Raw genomic sequence first — 17636 nt, 5'->3', positions numbered from 1 at the left:
GATGCAGACTGACAGTGATATAGATGGCGGATTGTTACCAAGGTTAGGGGCTGCGGGTCACACAGAGAGGCCTGACCGTCCCCCATCTTAGCTCCGTGCAGGTGACATGCTGATGTGATCAACAGTGTTGAAATATATATCCTCAGAAAGCTTCCATTTGGGTGAAACCTGACGCAGACCTCAAGGTCAGACGTCTGCGCTGACTCCGCCCGGCTTCTTCATGTCAGACAGTCACGTCTCCTTTCCCGCCGTCTCTTTCAGATGACATCACTGGTCCAGATCGTGGCTGCGCCGCCGTTAAGAGGTTCCCGACTTTGAGGACTCGTAGAAAGGATCGTGCTGCTGCTCACAGGCACCAAATAAAAGACTAAAAGAAGGAGAGAAAAAAAATCAATGACACTTTTTACCTGTTCGAACTAAGTCAGCGGAAAAAAAAAGAATGATGAATGGCTGAACTGGGGACGCAGGAATTAAATGCAGTCTTGGAGTTTATTATTTCTCATCTTGAGTCTGGACGTCGCCTTCCAAAGGAGAACAAAAAAAAAGACACAACAAGCTGTACAGAAGAAAAAAACTACATTTGAATGTGCGGGTGGATTTGTTTTTTTAAACTGAAGAAGGAAGCAAAGTCTGTCTTCCTTGAAAGCTCCATCCGTCCCATGCTTTTCCTCAGTTGGGTAGTTTTCTAGAATGTTCATGTTTGAGTGGATCTTTATTGCCTTAATTTCCTCAAACTTCTGGGAAACTGTTTCAGAAAAGAGCTGAGTCTGTACAGGATTAACGTCTAACGGTGATTTATGTGGCGGCCTGATCAGTGAGGGGCGCTGTCGTCATCGCTTCCTGAAAACTGACGTTTGTTTTGGGGGTTTTCGTCTCCTGGCAAAAATGGTGTTGAGAGTTGAAGCCACATCGAGGAAGACGTCTCTCCTGACCAGGCAACTGCTGGTGTGTGTCTCAGAGTGTGGCTCTGTTTGAGGGCAACACTATGGCTTTGTGTGTCTGTTCCTTGCATAGCTGTACTTCTGGGGACCTTTTGCTGGGGTTAAAGCTTCAATTTGAGGATTGAAACTTCAAAATAACTGGGTGATTATAATTGGATATAAGTTTGGTTCAGACTCCTGGTTAAGGTTAGCCATGTGTTTTGGGTGGTTAGGTTTAGGCTGGGGAAAGCATGAAAGTCAATGAGAGGTCCCCACAAGGATAGGAGTACGAATGTGTGTCTGTGCTTGTGAGTCTGTTGAGACACTTTTTCTTTGTGTGTACGTCTCCGTTTTCACTTGTGTTTGTGTGTGTGTGTGTAACTGGGAACTCCTGGTCCACTGGTATCCAAAAAAAAAAAAGTTCAAACATTTAGATTTCAACTTGTCGCCTCAATACTCTGAAGAGACTTCTTCCTCTTGATGTGGTTTTTACTCTCAGTAGTTTTTCACATGATGCTGCATTAAGCTGTGTGTTGGAAAAAAAAGAAGAAGAAAAAGCTGAAGGTTTATGTGTCGCTCTGGCTGCAGGTGATGCGTACAAAACCAAAGATGAAGAGACTGAGGACCATTCTGTTTCCCCTCCTTGGTTCTTGCTGCGGGAGAGGGTTCTGTTGGCTGATGCGAGTGTGCAGGGCGTCCACGTGTCACCGAGAAAGGACACAGTAGAGATGCCAACATTCCATTCCTAATCTGAGTTTGGGTCGTGGGGGCAGCAGTCTAAGTTAAGAAGCCCAGAAGCCTCATTCAACTCTTCCGGGGAGGTCGACTCCAGCGTGTTTTAGCTCTGCCCCGGGGCCTCCACCCTCACTAGGGAAGCGTCCAAGCGGAGTCTCTCCCATCTGACCTCCCCCGCCAATGATTAGAATGGACTCATCGCTTGCCGCCATTTCCTCCTTAAATATTCTAATAAATTATTTATCGAGACTCCAAGTGGTCTGCAGGTTAAATGGTTAGAAATCCGGTCTCCTCCGGTGTAACTCTTTGAATTCCCCCGTCATTCTCCACGAGCGAGGAATGTTTTCTGCCGATAGTTTCTTCTCATTTGATTCAGGCTATTTTCAGAGATAATGAAGCTGCTAAGTCCTGTCAGTGTTGGTGAGTGAGGGTGCTCGAAATGATCGCAGGAAAAGAGCGACCGAAAAAAATGACTTCACGTGGGGGGTGGGGAGGGGAAGAGTTATAGAAGGTCTGTGCCTCTTTTCGAGCGTAAGAAGAGATGTGAAAACAAGACGTGAACTCCGAGTGAGGAGAACCAAATCTGTAAGACATAGGAAAGAAGAAGAAAAAAAGCATGGTATAAATATACTGGAAATGAACTCACTGGGGCGTGGGGGGTCAGAGAGATTAAAAACTATCCTCTTTTTTGTATAAAGAAGAGTTCAGCTGACAAAAAAAAAAAAAAAACTTTGATGATGCTATTTTTTTATTTGCTTGGTCACACGCCTTCCATGTCTTTCAAATTCGTGAGAGTGTCTGTAGAAGCAGTGGATATTGCTGTAGATAAAATGTCTCTTTTGGTCTTTTTGTTTTCTAAAAAAAAACTTTCAATAAAAAACAACTCAAGGTTTCGAACAGGGTCTTTGCCTTTCCTGCTGCAGCTCCCATCGTTTGCCGCTAGAGGAGGCTGCGCACTGGGCAAAACGAGTGAAAAAAGGTAAGTTTGAGGTTTAGATTTTATGACGCTGCTCATGTTGTATGATGATGCACACACTCAAGTGTGGATACAGAGTGTTCGGGGTACAAAACTGAAGCGTCTTTTATTACACATGCATCGCACTGTGGGGCGGAACCAAACACTTTATTGGAAATTGTCATAACCACGGCATAAAACCTCATGAAATCTGCTTCAAACGACATTTTACAGTGATCGCACGCATGATTCTATAAGACCAATAATTCGGGAGTATTGCTGTGAAATCTAAGGTTGTGAAGAGTAGTGAAAGAAAGAAGGCATTATGTTACAAGGTCGCCCTCTGTTGGTTATCGCAGGCATGACATGACTAAGCATCATAGAATGATGTCTGCAAAAGAAATAACGTTATTATTCAAGAGGAATGACTCTCGTTCAATGATGTATTATTTATTTACAGCGTCGGTTAGTAAACACACAATATGGAAGAGAATATCAGTGCAATGACACAACATTCATGACTGATGTAACAAAATCATGACATGCATCAACAGTAAAACACAAACAGCTTCTTCTCTTGTTGTTGTTGCAGTGTTCTCTGAACAAAAATGATCCCATCATCACTTCCCTGAGATAAAAGCAACGTCGTCACCCTGCATGTGGTCTGTTCTCACGAGTAGAAGCCCGTCATAGCTCATATGTTCTGGCAAACAAAACCGTAAGTGCCTTACTAATATTAGCGCTTCAACTGCTGCAGTGCATTCTGGGACTACACCGGACGTGGAGGTGTGAAAACGCCAAAATTGATTGTGAGCATTTTACATTTATTTGAACGTGATAAAACAATTCACGTGAATGGACCTATGGCAGTAAAACCTGAGACGCTAGCGCCGAAACAAGCAGAACATCAGGAGCAACCCTTTGTTCACCTCAGCTCAGGCATGTCACAGTACATTTCATAAAGCAACGCAACAGTTGAAGCTTGACTCACGATAGTTTAGGTCAAAGGTTTGAATGACATTGTGTTTATGTTACACATGATGATCAAGTGAAAGTAGCCAGATTCATTCAGTTGACTGAGCTCTCGGCACTGGCCTGGAAACGGTCGCGAAGAAACTCCACGTTTTCATATCCTTCATAAGTTTTGATCGTTGTGGAGCATTGGGAACAAAGTGAAGTGGACGGCAGCTGTTTGTGGAGCTGTATGATTCAACAACCTATAAAAAACCACATTTATCTGCGTTGACCGTGAATAATCTGATCGCAGCATGGAGCTTGTGTGAGGACAAACAACGTTGACATTTTCCCTCAGAATAAAAGATTATCAATCTGACTTTCCAATCAATCGGAGCCCTAACGTTGGAGCCAAACTGAAGTAGGAAAGGTCTCAAACAAGTTCCACAGTCCGGGCCCCTCGGCCACGTCAGTTCAGATCACGTACGGCCTCCGTCATGAAATGTAATATCAGTGGCTTGTTGGAGAGAAGCTTAAAAAAATGTAAACATTTTTGTTTTTGGAATAAAAGAGCCATGAGTCAGTGGTGAGGCACTGAATGTTGCTGCTCTGAATCTTGAAGGAGGGAGGAGGGGAGTCACATGCTAGAAGAAAGTGGAGGGTTGACTGACTTTCGCATTCACACATAGAGAGAGGAGCATTTCAGAGGAACCAAACCATCAGCTCTCCTTCCGTCCGTCGCACGAGGCAAATCGGGTTCCTGGTTATCGTCAGTAACAGGCGCGGACCAGGGTGATGAGGAACAAGATGACCGCGATGACGATGAGCGCCGTGAATAGGAAGATGAGTCCAGCGAAGACGGCGTCCGTCAGGGGAGTTGTGGTCTCGATCTCGGACGGGATCATGTTGGACAGACTCAGCATGTAGCCTAAACTCCAGCCGACGCTCGTGCCGTCAACCTGGAGTTTGAAAAAGACAACTGCCATCAGGTTCCCAGCAGCCTGGAGGCTCATGAGCCACACCGTGCAAGTGTTCTGGGATTCACTTGCTGCCGAACTCCCAGACGCCCGGCGGCGGCGGCAAACAGTTGCCCTCTTGTTGGCAAGAAGAACTCTGGAATGCCGCCACCCAGTGTGGAATGTTCCCCTGGAAAAGTGGAACCACAACAGAATTGTGCGGTCGCGATGGGCTCAGAGGTCCGTGTTTCTGATCCTAGCCTCGGGCTGCTGAGTCCTGCTGAGGAAATCCCCTGCTGTTGAAGGCCTTGCATTGTGAGCTCAAGCGCCCTCAGGCCTCTGGCAGTCATGGCACTGGGCCTGTCTGCTGGGAGCATCCCTGGCATTTAGAGTCATGATTCAGGCCAGAGCCAACTCCTGACACAGTCAGCTACTGTCATGATGACATCATCCATCGGCGCTAGCCATAAAACATTTGGGTTTAAATGTTCTGCGCTTCCTCTTCAAACTTATTTCACTCTCCAACAAGTCGCAGTCGGAATAAAGAGATCCTACCAGGAGGGAGGATGCTGAATCCCATGATTCACTCACCTTTTCCTGAAACTCAATATTCCTCCAGGTTTCTGCGTCAAACTTGTATCCGTCATGCAGCAGCGTGAAGACGTAGTGAACGGCGTAACAGTACGTCCTCAGGTATCGGTCGGAGATCCAGCCCCTCTGCGGCCTGATCTGAAGACAGACAAACCCCCTGTTAGATGTTGACTTTTCACAAAATGTTTGCTGAAGACAGAAAGAGAGTGAGAATGTTTGTTTGACAGATTGAAGCAGGAGACGCTGGAGCGTGTGAGGCTGCAGGAACACGAGCTTCCTGTGGCTAAACGTCCGAGCCAACAGCTGCGTCGGTCCAAACTGAACGGAAATACAGATGTTGCACCTCGAGCGTCTTCATTCGAGAACATTGGTGAGTTTCATGTTCCCATGGTGTGACTGAAAGACCCTTCTTGACCCGTAAAGCAGGTGACAGGAAAGGTCTGTGCCCCTCACTCTCTTTTCAGGAATGTGAGGGTCCACTGTCCTTCATCAGAGGCGCCGCAGCTGAGATCCTTGAACCCACCAGGTTCTGGAATTCAGTCTGTTTACCGTCACTCTGTCAGACGTGTGAAGAAGCGAGGGAGGAGCCAGCAAAATGCAATGCAGACCAACACTGTTACGGTGAAGTCACTGTGACAGATGTGAAGGTCAGAGAAAGAGGAGGAGCCTAAAGACGGCCTTGAAGTGTCCTCACCACTTTCCAGTGTGTGGTGCAGAAGTTGGGGATCCCCTGACGAAACTGCTCCAGTTCCGAGGTGCCGTTCAGCAGCATGGCTCGGGCCGTGTAGAAGAACCCGGCGTAGGCCTGGAACCACAGGTTCGGTCAGCCGCAGACCCACCTGCCGCACGCTAGAGTGTCACTGGACCTCACCATGAACCCTCCCCTGACCGGGGGCTGCTCCACTCCGTTGAACGAACACTGAGCCGAGGAACAGGTCTTGAAGTCGAAGATGGACCTGACGATCCGCCCGCACCGCTCCGAGTCGGGAGCGCCCACCATCAGGAATTTGCTGTCCAGGTTGATGTTGGCCGGTTTCTCCGTGCACTTGGTGTTGTAAATGGCAGAGTACGATAGGGTGACGTTGGAACCCTCCAGGTAGCAGGGGTTCTCCACATAAGTGAGGTCAGAAGAGTTCTGCAGCACAAGAGAGGAGAACACGGCGTCAACACCAGGGTCGCAGCTAGAATCAGAATAGATATATATTTATATATATAAAATGAAGGTAATACAAAATAAAGGAAAGGAATTTCACCTGTTTTTTTAAATTAACTTTTTAAATTAATTTAATTTATAAAAAGTGGCCAAAAAATTGGACAGAAAAATAATATTATTTTCGATTGTGAGTGAACTGTTTTTTTTTTTTTTTTTTTTTTTTGTGATGCATTATTCTTGGCTCATAAAGAGTTTCACAATATCAATAAATAATGACGACTCGCTCTCTTATTTGACAGGCAGCGCCGAGCACGCTGCTTAGTTCGGCTAATGGAAGAGCGGTCCCTGCTTTCCTGCCGGACAGGTGCGGCTCCTCCTGCTGCTGCTGCCTGACTGACTGCTGACTTCATTCAACCCAACCAAGTAAGTACGAGCTCTTCAACTTCAGGTTTCCCTCTGCTAGCGGTAGCGTTGCGTTGTTTAGCGCGTTAGCCACATGCTAAACGGCCGCGCGCCGCCGTGTATCTGGACGCGCGTCCGGAGTATCGGCTGCTTTAGTTTAACTAGTTCCACCGTGAAACTTCCTTGTGTTCGGGATGTGGTTTTACTCTCACTTTATTTGTTCGTCTACGTTTTACCGTTGGCGACGTCTGCACCGGCGCGTCATGTTTACGGAAATAACGCGTGGCATGGCAGTTTCGGGCGTTTATATAAGGTTTATGATCCTCAAATGGGGTCGTACGGTTGCAGTTATTTTTTTTATAGTTCTTTTTTTTTCTGTACAGTGAGTCTTGAGTCACTTCTGAGCTGTGACTTTTTGCTCCAACCATTCACACTCTCCAGCCGGAAGCAGTGCACCTGCCGCAGATGTCCAACTTAATGGCTCCATCTCACGTTTCTCCCCCTGATATTGGTTTTCAGGAGCAAATCCAGCTGAAATAATGTAATTCTTTCAGAGCAAGAAATCAATATTCCTAATGAGATAATGCATCTGTGCCTGGAATCTCAGCCCCAGCCTTCCCTGGGCTTGTTTCCCAACAACAAGTGCAAACAACAGGGAGCGGGCCGTATTCGGATGGAGAAGGTGGAAGTGTGGGTTTGTACCCGAATGATCAGGTCCAGGACCCTCTTCTCGGCCTCGTTCTTCCCGTAGCACAGGAAGCTGTGAGTGTAGACGTTGTAGTCATAGCCGTAGAGTCTGATGGGAAGGTAGTCGGCGCCTTTCAGGTCATCTGAGACGGCGAAGGCGATCTGAGTGGAGGCGCCGCCCAGGTCCATGGAGCCCACGGTGTCTGCTCCGTTTGGACGCATGAACTTGTTCCAGGTGTTTCTCTGAGAATGAAACCATTTTAGAGACAGAGAAGTGGCGCAGATGAAGCTGCTTGAGGATGTTACTCTCAGACGGTTGGACAAAGAATGGAAGCACTGGGAGAAGCTGAAGAGGAAAACAACCAGTGAAGATCATGGATGTGATGAACATGTCGCTAGGGAGGATGCGGTGGAGGAGTTGACCAGGATGGCAGATGCTGACGGTCAGAGAGGTTTTTGTCATTCTACATCTCACCTCTAAAAATTTGCCCTTTAGATAGTTGACCGTGATCCACCCGTAGAGTCCTTCTTCCTGTCCGGAAATGATGGAGGCGTTCTGGAACTTGAAGGGCAGGGAGCTCAGGTATTCCCTCAGGCTGGCCATGACCTCGCTGGCCCTCTTGGAATCCTTCGCCCTGGTAGCAGAAGCATTTCACTTTTTAATCAGCTCTGGATTAAAGACAAGTGAGCAGGTGATCCTTCTCTTACTCGAGCAACCTCATCCCAGCTGTGGCTCCCAAAAACACAGTCGTGGTTTTGTGTTTCTTTGGAGGAATTTCTTTGGTGATGTTGGCCATGCAGGCTTTGAAGTCCTTCCATGACTTGGCGTCTTTCTCCGGGTCAACTTTCATCTCAGAGATGCCGTCGCCTGCAGGCGTTTTATTTGAGAAATGTGTGTATAAACATTGAAAAAAAGTCCTAAACTCACCTGGGACTTTACAGCTCTTGACCTCTGTCACGACACCTGTCTCATTCTCTTTTTCTCCCGGCCACTGGTACAGTATGATATTAGACTTTGAGGAGCCGGAATCTATCACGATGCCGTACTGTTGACAGACACATCAGGAGTTTGAGCGTCGAATGCCACCAGAAGATTTTACGTTTCAGGTTTTAATTTCAGGAATGTCCTTTCAAGGTGTCCAGAGATTCCCTGTTAGCTTTTTGTTCATTAAGACATATTTGTGCATGGTGAACGTGTCACATTGTACGGAGAGCTGGTCAAACTTGCAGACAGGATAAATATTTGAGGCAGTGCATGTTTACATGGTAAGAATGGTGACTGTAATCTTCTGGTTTGCTCACCTCTAATCCGTACTCCTGCTCGCTCCACTTGTGCTGGATGACGGCAATAGTAACAAGAGCGGCGATGCTGGCCAGGAGGAGCAGGACCACCACGAAGAAGCGACACTTGAAGCCCAGCGGCTGCTTGGAAGCCATTTTCCGTTGGTGAGTGGCTCTGACAAACCTCACTAAAGTCAGTTCAGATCATTGGTCAGTGCTGTGACACCTACTTCATATCACGTCTGAGCAGCTTTCCACACTGAAATAGAATGTCAATGTCATCTGTTGCCCTTGTTAGATTATGATGGACCACTTTGACTAAAACTGCCGCCTTGACCACATTTTCCCAAAAAGACAATGGTCAACAACACGAAGTCTCCGCTGAAATGAAGCTCTCAACCTCACTCTCTTTCACTCGGACGTCATCTCACTTGCGCACAGTTCAATGCCAGTGTCGGCAGCCATTTTGGTTGTGACTGGGAGGAATTGGTACTTGTGCGCCTCCTTGGTTTGGCCTTGGTGCGAGGCTGCCTCAGAAGATGGTGCTGGTGCTGAATTGAGATGTGTAGCGTGGTGCGGAAAAATCTGTTTGGACAACGGCAGATCGATTGTGGCCCGTAGACGATAGTCACTGTCAAAAGTAATCACCAGTGTGAACTGTCGAAGCGTGGCTGAAAGCGGAGCTGAAGCAGACCAGATGTTCCCCTTGTTTTGGGAGGCTGTTCTGTAAACCAGAGTGATGTTTAGCGATAACTGAGAGCAGCCCATCCGGCACCAGCAGTTCAAGATCTCAGTTCTCCTCGACTGAACAGAGATTTCAGCGGGACCGTGTCCGGCCCAGTGCTGCCGTGTTCAGAGCGGGTGGTTATATCAGAGTGTAGTGTTTGATATCCTCCCACACAAAAGTCCCTTTGTATGGCTGCCAGATGTGATGTTTAATTCAACAAAACATCAAAGTTTAGTTTTCCGTCGTCCTGTCAGCGCGTAATGTGCCTGCAATTACGGGGCAGCTCGGACTCCGTGACTCACGGCGAGGTCATGACATTCTTCCTCCTTCTGTTTATCTGCTTTACCTGCAATTTTCCGTCTCTGTATACACACACTACACACACACACACACACACACACACAGCTGTGTGTGTAGTGACATGACGCGCTGGAACTGCTGTTGTAGAAATAGAATGTCTGTTTTTAAGCTGCGGAACTCCAGTTTTCTTGCTGTTTAGGTCAAGTGTTTCAGTCTTTATTGCTGTGAAGTTAGTTTAGTTTGGCAACTAACTGTAATCCATCATACAGAAAGTCAGAGCAGTCGCACTCGCCGCCTGAGAAACCATGCTTTTTTCCAGCTCTGCCTTCTGCTTGTCTTCACTTCACAACCCACTTCCTCCCAGGCTCCTGCTGACTCAGTCTGTGCCCCGTGTCAGTGTGATGCTAGTGAGCACTTCTCTGGAGCTTGTTATAAACAGAGGTGTCATTCATCTAAAGACGATAGTGAAGGTCTCTCTCGCCACTGACGTCTTCAGAGGTGTGGACTGCACCTGATGTCGTAGTGTGAGTGGTAGTCTCGGCGTTGGCCAGGTCACGTGGCTGCTGAGTCATGATCTGCCCTGCAGACCTGCTCTGCGGCCCGGTGCTTGAAAGGCAGCTGTTGTGACAGGTTTAACGTCCTGAGCCCTCTTGAAAAGCACAGCTGGAGCCAAAAATAATAGCTCTCTGTTCGGCTGCAGGGACCCATGAATCCAGTCAAGTTGGAAGTGAGTCGCTCTCTAATGCTGCCTTTGTATTTATGTTCATCGTGGAAGTCCGAGGTCATTCTCCTAATTTAGAGTTAAGTCAAGTGTGTCTTAAGTCTCTGAAGAACACGGCAGGATCGCTGTCGTTTGGGGCGTTTGAGTCTCATCCTCCCACACCTGGACTCTTCCAGGCAGCTTTCACTGGGAGTTGGTGTTTGTGAAGCGAAACACAACCCTGAGAGCCTGTTGTAACACGAGCCCATTGATCTCTTAAATCACTGGCTGGACAGGGTTCCATCCATTCTGTCACGTCTGCTGACTTCAGTTGTAGTGATCTTTATTGGCTCACTTATCCGGGCGGCCATGTTCACGCCTGCACCACTCTCAAGCGTTCCAAATGTGAATAAATTGACTCCTTTCATCTTATATTATTCTGCCTTTCAAACCACTCCATTTGTGACTCAGCTCTTTTAAATCCTACTGTATATGTACAAGGTATTGAGGAATTGATCTGCCTTTCGGTGACAGAAGTTTCATTTAGAAAGTCTGTTTCCAGTTTTGATCCGTTGTTTTCAGTTTAAATTTAGGCAAGTAATCAGTTCCATGCCAGTACAAATTCCCTTGTTCACAATTGGAGGGAATTAAATCATACTTACTTATATACTTAATACTTGTCCTTATGGCTCAGAAACCCTACCTTGAGGTTGAGCTTATGCAGTCTGCCAAAACGATAACTAGCTATAGTCATTAAAATTTTTTTTTTTTTTTTTTAAGTTTGCAAAGGAACGTATTTTAAGATGTTTCCTAAGTCCTAAATAAGTTCTTAGAAGAGTTATCTCTACCAAACTAATTGGCTACAGTACACTGTTTTTGCGGAGCACTCCACCACTCAGTGGCGGAACAAATGACTACCGGGCCAGAGGTCGAGCATCTGACCCACCCAGAAAACACCAGGGGCTATTTGAATGCAATATAGTTAAATGAGTGAAAGACGCCAGTCATGTAGCTCCACAAGTTATTCAATATTTTAAACCCATCTACCTGAGTCATGACCAAATGTAGTTACAGACCAAGACTGGACTGAAGTGCTCTATATAAGCGACACACGCAGTCTCCTCAGAAAAGAGGTAAACTATAAAGCTGTTCAGTCGTAAGACTGTGCACAGTAAACATGACACAATTTCAGGCCTGTCCCCACCCAGCCCCCCTCCAGCAAGTGCATCTTGTCTTCTCCTCTTTTCACTCTTTAAGTCACATGGTACTATCCACATCAGCAAGTGTTCCTTTTGTTACTGTCAGTGGTAAACTATTGCAGCAGGTTCTATTCCACCTGTTATTCCTTGTGCAAATTCAATTATGTTGTATGAAAATAGTGTGGAAAATATTCGTCATCGCCTCATCCAGTTCCTCCAGTCGTGCGCATGCTCCACGATGTTTAACATCACAGGAGAATATAGAAAATATTGAGTAAAATATTGTTGTGATTGTGACTTTCAGTCAAGAATTCCACGATTATTAGTTTTTTGAACGTGATCTCTGTGGCATGATGTTTGGATCGAACCATCCACACTTGCTCAGTGAAGCGATATTTAATCCTGCAAAAGGAATAAAAAAAAACAACAACCAAAACTTGTAATGTTCATCCCTCTCCTTATTTGGACTGTTGACTTTAGTTTGTATGTAAATGCGTGGCTAATGATTCTGTTTCTCTAAGCTGTTGACAGTGTCAATAAACACGCCTATCAGACACTGATGTTCTCAGACGGTCGACAACTTGGTTCAGACACTGAAAGCAGGACAGTTGAGGGACATGAGAGCCGAATGATTCAAGCGGTGAGTGAAGACTGCAGCACAGAATCCACCTCAGTGACAACACCCTCTTGTTTCTCCACAGCCATGTGGAGGAACAAGCCATGTGCTGCTTGTAGAGACTGGTTCTTAGCAGGGTGGAAACAGTGCAGACACACCAGCCAGGAAACCGTCTTCGCATCTCTGTCAGTGTGCGTGTGTGGTATCAGGTTCAGAAGGAAGGTCTCTTACCTTGTGGAAGTCAGGGGTGGGAGTCTGCCAGGGACGTCAAGTGAGGGAGGAAGAGATGTTTGGAGTGAAGAGACGAAGGAGAGTTGGACCCCAGCAAGACTGAGAGGGAGGAGCTGTGTGTGTATGTGTGTGTGTGTGTGTGTGTGTGTGTGTGTGTGTGTTTCAAGATTAAATACTGGTGCAGGAGTGTGCGTGTCTATCGGGGGTGCACGAGGGGAGAGGTGAAATGTTAATAAGATGTAGTGAAGATAAAGTGGACGGTGGCCAAGTTACGGTCAAGTCAGCTCCCGAGTGACAGAGCTTGGAGGCAGGTCTGCTGACATCCGTGTACAGTCTTGCTGGCTCCCATGACAGCACCGTGACTCATTTGCTCGCTTGACAAAGTGCTGTTTTCCTGCATGTTTTTCTTCATGTGCTTATGCAGGTTGGCCGCATGTAATTACACGTCCAGTCAGACGCACAACTGGGTCGTCCTAAATGATTTATCAAGCAGAGGAAAGTCAGAAGTAAAATCCTCATCTGTCATTTAACTATATTGTTTTGCTTAAGCCAACAACTTGTAAATCACCTGTCAGTGTGGAGCAGTCCCTCACAACGTAGCCAAACACAGTCAAATAAATATATTGTTTCCATTATATCACAGTTATTTAACTTACTGTTTTATATTTTTCAGTGTTTATTTTTCATTTTAATGTTACATTCCATCTTCTTCTCTGTAACTTACATTTATTCTCTTCTTTCCTCTCGTGTTTTTTTGTCTTACATGGTCTAACTTTTGTCGCATCAGTCCTGGACTTGCGACCAGGTTCCTATGGCGCATCCTAAATTAGATTTCATGGTTAGTCAGAATACATAAGTCAATTTTGCAAATGCATTTGTGCATTTATTCTCAATTTACATGTGGAAGATGTGCAGAGTAGAAGACTGCCCCGGTCAGTTCTGGTGTGTTGGGAGGAGATGCTCCTCAAGTGGGCTGTTTTCCTTTATATTATATTAGGGATCAGAGTCTGTTCTGCTTTCACGTTCTGGTATTTAATTGAGCTTGGTTCGATCCGATTTCGCTTCTGTTTCTGGGTTGGAGAGTGACGCCTGCTGAGTGAGCTGTGGTTGAAGGTTGCTCAAGTTGTGACGATATCATCAGAATCACCTCTGCTCAGACTGGTCGTCTGCAGGATGCGGTTTTCTACCGCCATGCAAACAGGAAGTTGCCAGTCCCATGTAGTTGCCAGAGCTTATAGATGAGATGCCACAGGCAGCTGCATTAGTTGGTCTTTTCTGCTCCTCAGAGTTTGTCAGATCTGCCTCGATAGGTATAAAAGAGGCTGAGGCTGTGAACTACAGTGTGATTGATCCTGCTGTGAATGAAGGCCGACGCTTAGGCCAAATATCTGTCATGAGCTCAATAATTAGGCAATAAAAAGGTGAAAGCCTGACTTGTATTTTGCAATCCTTTTTTGATCCTGTTAAAGTCTTCAGAGTGAATACAGGCCTGTCACGGAGGTGTATGCGCAGCTCCGTGTCGGAGCGTGAGGGAAACGGTGCGGCTTGTCGGATGGGCGTGGAGCAACGGACTCCGTCAGGTGTGTGTGTGTGTGTGTGGCTTTCCTGTCTACCTCGGTGTTCTCAGCGCTCCCAAGTCATTCAGCCAGATCTCAGAGGATTTGTTGTTGGCCTGAGCCACTTTAGCTTGAGTGGATTTCTATTGAGGGCTTAAACAAGTGTTGACTATTAGTCTTCACCACTGTCTGGCTGGTTATTGGCTTGTGTAGCGGATGTTATTTGTGAAGGCCATCAGAAGATTGTGTGCAAAGTTTGTCTCTCCAGTCCTCAGATTGTGTTGTGGAAGTACTGACCATGGACAATAACTGTGTCGGAGATTTTCCACGTTTTTCAACTTTGAGAACCGTGGTGCAAAAAAATGTGGACACTGATGCCGCTCCTCATTTCGCTGTGTCACTGCATCACTTTATGTCTCCGTCGCAGCTTTCCGTCCTTCTGCACTGGACCTTCCACAGCCACTCTGGTGCTGCGTGATCGGACTGATGAACGGATGCAAAACTAATGCAGACTTTCTGTTGAAGAAGTTCCATTTACCTCTTGTTAGTCCAACACGCACATTAAGACGCAGGCGAACACGGCAGCGAAGGGAAGTCCCACTAATTGTTAGCAAGTCTCCGAGTCAGTGCTTTCAAAAACTCTGCCGCAGCCCAGGGAGAAATGTGGTGGCGCTGTTGCGGTCAGATCAATTAGAGGCGCGAGCCACTTGGAGTCCGCAGAAAGATCCCGACGTTCCTCGACTCCGCTCTCCACTTCTGCAGTGGCTTATAATGGGGATTCCACTTCTCCTGCTGTGCTGCTTTTCTGGGCCACTTCTCAGATTTCTGTCTCACAGATGCTCAATCATTTCCCGCCACAAGATGATCTGGACGCTTGACGTCTCTCAGAAGTGGAGTGACTTAATTGCAGAGTGGGATTGATGGTATAATGGAGCTGCAGGAGTAATTATGCAAGCAGCCACATTTCCTGTAGAAGCCTGTGCATTCTTCTCTGCTCTTTATGATCGATGGATTTCAATTGTAGTTAAGATCGAGTGAGTCACCATGCCTAAGGGCGCGTTCACACTGCGGGTTCCGTCTTGAAACAAAGCTCTTTCAGCTCAGAAGTCCGAGATGTGAACACATGCGTTTCCTTGAGTCTTGAGATCTGCACCTTGTCTCGGGAAACTCTCAGTGGGTGGTAAGCTTCTCGCCTCAGGCGACTCGGCGCTAGACGCCGGAAACTACACGTACAGCGTGACTCCGCACAAACATGATAGATGCTGGGCAGTGAAGGGTCTGATCGCTGTCTGGGTGCACAACATGGTTCAAAAACATCTCAAATTCCCACAACACTGAGGTGAGCAGCTGGGAGCTGCAGGAAAATTGTGCCTGGGAACGGGACGAAGCACAGCCGTCCGGGAATCGCTATGTGTACAGAGCTTCGACATCGGTTCATATCTGAGGGGAGGATGACTCATAATGTTAAGAAGCGACAGAGAAATAAGATGGTCAAGCCAGTGGCGGTAAATAGGTTGTCGTGCGGCTGATGATGACATGCTTCGTCGTGAGTCATAAACCAGCTATTTTGCGCAGAGCGCCCCCAGCTGAGGAGGAAAAAAGGGACATCACCTGAGGTGCAGAGGTGTGAGGCTGCACAGCAGGGGGCGCGTCGGACTCAGGCCACCTGAGACAGAACCCGCAGTGTGAAAAGCCCCAAACTAGACGCTTGGTAACATGCAGCCTCCCGATACGTCCCTCCAGCGCCACCTCACTGCAGTGCAGTAGTTGTCACTAGCAGCTCGTGAAAGTTTCTGCCTCGACAGTTGACCTTACCAAGTTTGCGTCCTTTGTTTCAGGGACCTGTGTGATGGGAAAATGTGACAAACACTGTGGCTCCAACTGTGCAAACAGCCTGACCCCTCCACAGACGTGGAGACGCGCTGCATGAAAACATACGGCAAGTGAGTTCCTCGGAGACGATGGTGATGGAAATGATCGGCTCATTTTTACCTTTTTTCATGGGCTGCCGACATTCCAGAGGGATTAAGTTGATGCTTTAATTGGTTTATCGCTATCAACTGTCTGTTACGAGTCGATTTGACTGGCGGACATTATGTCACTTAGTGGTTGTCAACAGTGTTTTGTCAGTGCTTTGTGCCCGAAAACTGGACTCTTCTGTGGGAATAGCTTTGGGTGTGGTGGTTTGCTGTTGCACAGCTGCAGCAGAGAACAAATGTACTGCCAGTGTTCTTTTTCTGAAGAATTCATTCGGTTTTATTTTCAACTTTTTACTATTTGATCCTTTCTTAAGTGTGTTTTTTAACAAAATACAAGTTATATTTCTTCATTTTTTTACCCAATATATTTGTCCAATATTTATTCAATCTTTATCGTTCAATAAATATTACTTGTAAATAAGATGCCACTGATGAGCTTCAAGTAATATTGCCTTAAAAAATGAGTGAATGGAAAAACTATGAAGTCTGATACTCTTTTTGTGTGTGTGTGTGTGTGTGTGTGTGTGTGTGTGCGCGCGCGCGTGCGTGTGCGCGTGTTTCTATTTCATTTTTTTGTTATATTCTCATTTCCTTCAGGTCCTCTGTGAAGCATCATGAATCGTGTATTGACCGCGCATTAGTAGATCAACAATTCATTCTGATTGTGTTCAGGAGTCGGATGTTACGTTTAGATTTTTCTCGTCGTCTTTATGAAGTCAACAACTCCAGAGAGAATACAGAAACTGACTTGACGTGGGCCCAAACCGGACCATCTGGGTCCAAATGTGGCCCAGGAGCTTCTCACTCCTCCTGCAAATGCATCTCCCTGATTGTTATGGTCTGCAGAAACAAACATGCAAAACCAATGTGGCTAAAATGGGTCCATCAAGTCTCTAATGTGTGGGTTTTTCATTGCACTCCAAACCCTCTGTGCTCTGTTTCTCACTTAATAGGCCCGACTGTCTCTCCAGAAGCCGTTAGAAAGTGTTTTTCCGTGGATGATGAGAGTGTGTGAGCAGCAGATCGGCAGTGTGTAACTCGAGCCTGATACTCTGGCAGCTGTGAAACGACACCCGTCCGACTGTGATTGGATTATCAGAAGGAAACAATTACGCTGATAGTATTGTAAGTTTGAGTGAACAACCATCTGAGCGCTGTTAAACGCTGCGCATTAAATGTTGTGTAAAGCGATCGCATCGCGTCTCCAGTGTGACCGGCCATTCAGTTATGAGGTGATGGGCGGAGGATTGTGATGTTTTCAAATGTGATGTCTCCCAAGTGTCTCCAGTAAATGGTGGAGCTGACATCATCTGTCCTGTGCGGGACAGACAAAGTGCGCCGGCGAGATTCACAGGGGCCTTTTGGTTTGGTTTTAAATGGCTGAGCATTAATATGGAGCTGACCACCATCGACCTGAGCCAAACGGCTGGAGGAGGTGGGGCGGTGCTTCTCTTACTCGCACTGACTGAGAGGAAAATAAAAAATACCAGTGAAAAAGGGAAATATTTATGATTTAAAAAATGTAGTATGCACCCAGACCAGACCAGACCTGGGCAAAGTGCGGCTCGGGGCCCATAAGCAGCCCGATGCCTGTATTTTTGTGGCCCGTTTAATGTCAAACTATAACTATGTCCTAATTTTTTGGCCTTTTGTTCTTTCTGTTTTAGTCACCACCACCATGTCAGCAGTTAATA

The 17636-nt window shown here is 46.6% G+C and overlaps 2 protein-coding genes and 1 long non-coding RNA gene across 13 annotated transcripts in view; 2 read left to right on the top strand and 1 right to left on the bottom strand.

Moving 5' to 3' along the window:
• Positions 1-2635, top strand: part of LOC128771654 (RNA-binding motif, single-stranded-interacting protein 3-like) — a 153530-nt gene extending 150895 nt beyond the window's left edge. For 5 of the 8 annotated variants that reach the window (XM_053887212.1, XM_053887210.1, XM_053887211.1 and 2 more), the window contains one exon: positions 262-2634. In XM_053887212.1, the coding sequence (XP_053743187.1) occupies positions 262-265 (4 nt within the window). In that variant the 3' untranslated portion in view covers positions 266-2634. Of the gene's footprint in view, positions 1-261 lie in introns of all 8 variants that reach the window. The other 3 variants (XM_053887205.1, XM_053887207.1, XM_053887208.1) reach the window with 2 other exon arrangements.
• A 185-nt stretch (positions 2636-2820) lies between these two features.
• On the bottom strand, positions 2821-12527 carry entpd3 (ectonucleoside triphosphate diphosphohydrolase 3). 4 transcript variants are annotated; one of them, XM_053843942.1, is made up of 10 exons: positions 12408-12527; positions 8656-8809; positions 8282-8399; positions 8062-8221; positions 7829-7988; positions 7369-7596; positions 5983-6246; positions 5806-5916; positions 5112-5249; positions 2821-4523 (listed from the first exon to the last, which is right to left on the bottom strand). In XM_053843942.1, exons 2-10 carry the CDS (start codon positions 8788-8790, stop codon positions 4335-4337), a joined length of 1503 nt encoding a protein of 500 aa, XP_053699917.1. In that variant the 5' UTR covers positions 8791-8809; positions 12408-12527; the 3' UTR covers positions 2821-4334. The 4 variants fall into 4 exon arrangements, with proteins under 4 accessions (XP_053699917.1, XP_053699916.1, XP_053699918.1 ...); XM_053843941.1 differs by having other exon boundaries at positions 8656-8822; positions 12408-12493; XM_053843943.1 differs by having other exon boundaries at positions 8656-8893; positions 12408-12460.
• LOC128746711 (uncharacterized) lies at positions 7617-15904 on the top strand. Its single transcript, XR_008412574.1, has 3 exons — positions 7617-8245; positions 8355-8799; positions 15802-15904. It is a non-coding gene; the product is annotated as an uncharacterized LOC128746711 (long non-coding RNA).
• Positions 15905-17636: the final 1732 nt, after the last annotated feature.

This window comes from Synchiropus splendidus, chromosome 15, assembly GCF_027744825.2.
Source record: "Synchiropus splendidus isolate RoL2022-P1 chromosome 15, RoL_Sspl_1.0, whole genome shotgun sequence".
Lineage (NCBI taxonomy): Eukaryota > Metazoa > Chordata > Actinopteri > Syngnathiformes > Callionymidae > Synchiropus > Synchiropus splendidus.
The sequence above is the reverse complement of the archived record's forward strand: the minus strand, read 5'-3'. Positions and strand labels throughout refer to the sequence as shown.

What these genes read in the sequence shown, in the direction of transcription:
- entpd3 (XM_053843942.1), bottom strand. Translation starts at nt 8,790, where the DNA reads ATGGCTTCCAAGCAGCCGCTGGGCTTCAAGTGTCGCTTCTTCGTGGTG. An exon ending in GCTGGGATGAGGTTGCTCGA is followed by an intron (nt 7,989 to 8,061) that starts GTAAGAGAAGGA and finishes TTCTGCTACCAG; the next exon opens with GGCGAAGGATTCCAAGAGGG. An exon ending in TCCTGGACCTGATCATTCGG is followed by an intron (nt 6,247 to 7,368) that starts GTACAAACCCAC and finishes CTTGTGCTGCAG; the next exon opens with AACTCTTCTGACCTCACTTA.